At 34.4% G+C, this 3,278-nt stretch overlaps 1 protein-coding gene across 2 annotated transcripts; it reads left to right on the plus strand.

Annotated features, from left to right (window-relative positions):
• The first annotated feature begins 115 nt into the window (after positions 1-115).
• LOC106940994 (natural killer cells antigen CD94-like) lies at positions 116-3,043 on the plus strand. 2 transcript variants are annotated; one of them, XM_015023897.1, is made up of 7 exons: positions 116-204; positions 496-564; positions 696-782; positions 1,244-1,477; positions 1,571-1,734; positions 1,846-1,958; positions 2,034-3,043. In XM_015023897.1, exons 2-7 carry the CDS (start codon positions 549-551, stop codon positions 2,161-2,163), a joined length of 744 nt encoding a protein of 247 aa, XP_014879383.1. In that variant the 5' UTR covers positions 116-204; positions 496-548; the 3' UTR covers positions 2,164-3,043. The 2 variants fall into 2 exon arrangements, with proteins under 2 accessions (XP_014879383.1, XP_014879382.1); XM_015023896.1 differs by lacking the exon at positions 116-204 and adding an exon at positions 211-304.
• Positions 3,044-3,278: the final 235 nt, after the last annotated feature.

Here is a 3,278-nt window from a genome sequence, read left to right on the forward strand (position 1 = left end):
CCCCTGACCCAGAGAAGGCACTCTACCCTTTTCCGGCTCAAGACCATGGCCTCGGATTTGAAGGCACTGAGCCTCATCCCGGCTGCTTCGCACTCGACCGCGAACCGCTCCAGTGAGAGCTGCAGATCATGTTCCGATGACGCCAGTTTGACACCAAAGAATTTCAACACACCATAAAAGCAGAACTAAAGAGCATTGATAGAGGTATGAAGTCAACATGTTGTTCTCAATACCAGTTTCCCTTCAGCCTTTATGTGGTGTTAAGACTTTTACAAGATGAACAGAAAAGCACAAAGTCTGGATGGTACGTATGATAACCCGAATGCTTCTTTATCTGCAGGTAGTATAACAGTTATGTATTTTATTTAAACAGCCAACAAAAGAATAAGTTGAGTTAAAGCCAGAATAATGAAAGTGAAAATAACTAGTTTCTTCTCTGTTGAAGATAACCTGAAGTTAGTAGAAACATTTGTTTTGGTTTTTTGTTAATTTCAGAGGAAATTGAAGAAGCTGACTATGTTAATGAGATCGCTGGTGCTGAAGAAAAGATGAGAGCTGCTCCAGGTATAACATTTTAAACTTGAAAAACAATAATAATTATAAAAAAAAACTTTTTATAAACTTAGAAAATACATTCAGAGTTGCTGTTGAATTTTGTCCAGATACTAAAACTACACTTAAATTCTTTCCATCAGGTCACACGTTTTCTTCAATCCCTCAGCTTTTCCAACTAGCAGCTTATTGGATGATTCTGTTGGTAGTTATCCCACTTCATATCCACCGTGAGTTTCTTTCAAAAGGTCACATCAAACATTTAAACTTGTTTAATTATCAGCTTCTTGTTACTTAGATTACATTTGACCAGAGCTCTCAGATAATATTCATTTCAACAAACCTCCTTTTAAACACTCGTCAGATGAAATTTTTACTGTGATGCTGTTAATTTTCTGGACTCTGAGTAATATAACATTAGATTTTTATTTGTGATTTGTTTTGTAGAATTCGGATGCAGAGCTTTGCTTATGACATGCAAAATAAGTTCATATATTTTTCAGATTTTAATTTGAGCTGCAGTTTGTAAACACTTTTCAGAATATTAAATAAACAATTTACTACAGATGGTTTTACTCCTCTTACAGTTGAAAAGTATCCAAAGTAGGCTTATTAGATCAAGTACAAAACATGTAATGAATAATAATGAAGCACATCATCAACATTAATGTTTTTCTTATCATTGTCTCAGTTCACATTAGTGTTGACTTTGAGCTGAATCAGCTGAAGACCAAGGAAGCAGCTTTGATAGAGAAAATTCAAAACCTGTCAACAGAACTTGATCAGGTTAAAAAGATAAACCAGGAGCTGCAGACAGAGAAGAAAAACCTCACCGAGCAAGTAGAAAGCATGAAGAAAACCTGGAATGAGCAGAACGTCAGTCAAGCTCAGTGGATCATTGATCAATACTGTCCCAAAGACAAAAGTATGTTCAGATCTCTTTGTGGTAAAAGATTAGCTCTGATAATATTTATATTGGCCAGACCAAATGTTTACTCATTGATCTCTGTTGTTTCAGAGAGACAGTGTGCTTCTTGTCAGAAAGGTTGGCTTCACTATCAGTCCAGCTGCTATGTAGTTAATAATGTTGAACCTAAGAATCAGAAAACCTGGGAAGAAGCACGAAAAAACTGCAGAGGAAGGAGTTCAGATCTGACTGTTGTTGGTAATGAAGATGAAAAGGTAAAGACAGAGGAGGAAACTTATTGTATATATTACAAATACATGTTTAACACAAACTGTTGGTCATTTATGTGAAATAAATATGTAATAATTTTATCTTATTGTTCACAGACATTTCTTAAAGGCAACAGTTGGGTTGATAAGAACATTAATGGATACTGGATTGGTCTCAGAGCTGAAGGAGGGAGATGGAAATGGATCGATGGAAGTGATCTGACCAATCAGTGAGAGACACATTGTCTTTTAACCTAAGTATAAAATAAATCTATCAGCTTGATCTAACTGATGTTTCTCCTTAGAGCCTGGATACAGCAGCAGAACGCCACTGATGGTCAATGTGTAACTTCTCTCCAGAACCGAGAATGGACATCAGTGAGCTGTACTGAGAAGAACACGTGGATCTGTGAGAAGAAGGCTTTATCTGTTTAAAATGAAATATTCAGACTAAAAGAGGTTATAGAAAAACCTAAATGTAAATTTAAGTTTCACTTATATTTTCTCACAAAAGATAAACTATAGTTTATTAACCATAGCAATAAAAATTATATAATTATAATAATTTGTGCATTAACTGAAATAATTAAAGCTGTAAATTTACTTTGTATAACCACAAATCAAATCCCACCTTCACTGAAAATAATCAATACTCTGAACACAACACCAGAATTTAGAAATAGTAAGTATCTTTAAGTGGCATAAAATATTTTTATTGTACAACTTTAAAAGACTTTTCTACTATTTGTGTCAATTTCACATGATATATTCAGATTCATTAAAAGAAACTGAGGGCTGATGTACTTCCTGTTTCCGTAGACAATTGCTTCAGAGTTAATGATTTTTGACCAGCAGGGGGTGCTGCAGCACTTTTTAAAGAAGACTGGGGTAATAAAATAATTAGATATTTTTAAATGTTGAAGTGGTGTGTCTTTACGATGCATGTGCTTGTTTTTAAATTATTATTGTGAATAAAACAAAGACAAACTGTACAAATCAGATAAACAGTGGCATTTTAATTCCACAGTTTGGTATTTATATTCCTATTATTTCATAAGAACAACTCCTGATTGTCAAATGAAGCAAAGCAAACCAAAGTGTAATGCGCCAAATAAAACTGAAGTAAAACTAAAACCCAACCCAACAAATTCTCAGATTAACAGAAACTGAGAATTTGCTGGGTTTATGTTGCTGCAGAAAATGAAAAGGTTTATCTTTGCTTTTTATCTAATAGTCACAGACATAATTTGTATTTAACAAAACCAGTTTCTCACTCCTGCCCCACTCACCTTACAGTAAAATGTCCTCTAATGCAATTTGTGGTACATGTTTCTTGATTTGAGACAACTGCAAGTCTCAGAGTTTCAGGTCTGAAGATAGACTGCTGTTAACAAGACCAAGAACTGAAGGACCTACAGTGAGATAAATTGCATTATCTGGAGAACTTGTTGGTTTTAGATGATTAACCACCTCCTGCAAAAATGACAAGATTGAAAGCTGTGGAAAGCTTTTAATTTTATTCTCCACAAATATTTCTTGAAGGAAAAATT

Source organism: Poecilia latipinna, unplaced genomic scaffold (genome assembly GCF_001443285.1).
Source record: "Poecilia latipinna isolate Pla-1442-1.1 unplaced genomic scaffold, P_latipinna-1.0 Scaffold3445, whole genome shotgun sequence".
NCBI classification, from domain to species: domain Eukaryota; kingdom Metazoa; phylum Chordata; class Actinopteri; order Cyprinodontiformes; family Poeciliidae; genus Poecilia; species Poecilia latipinna.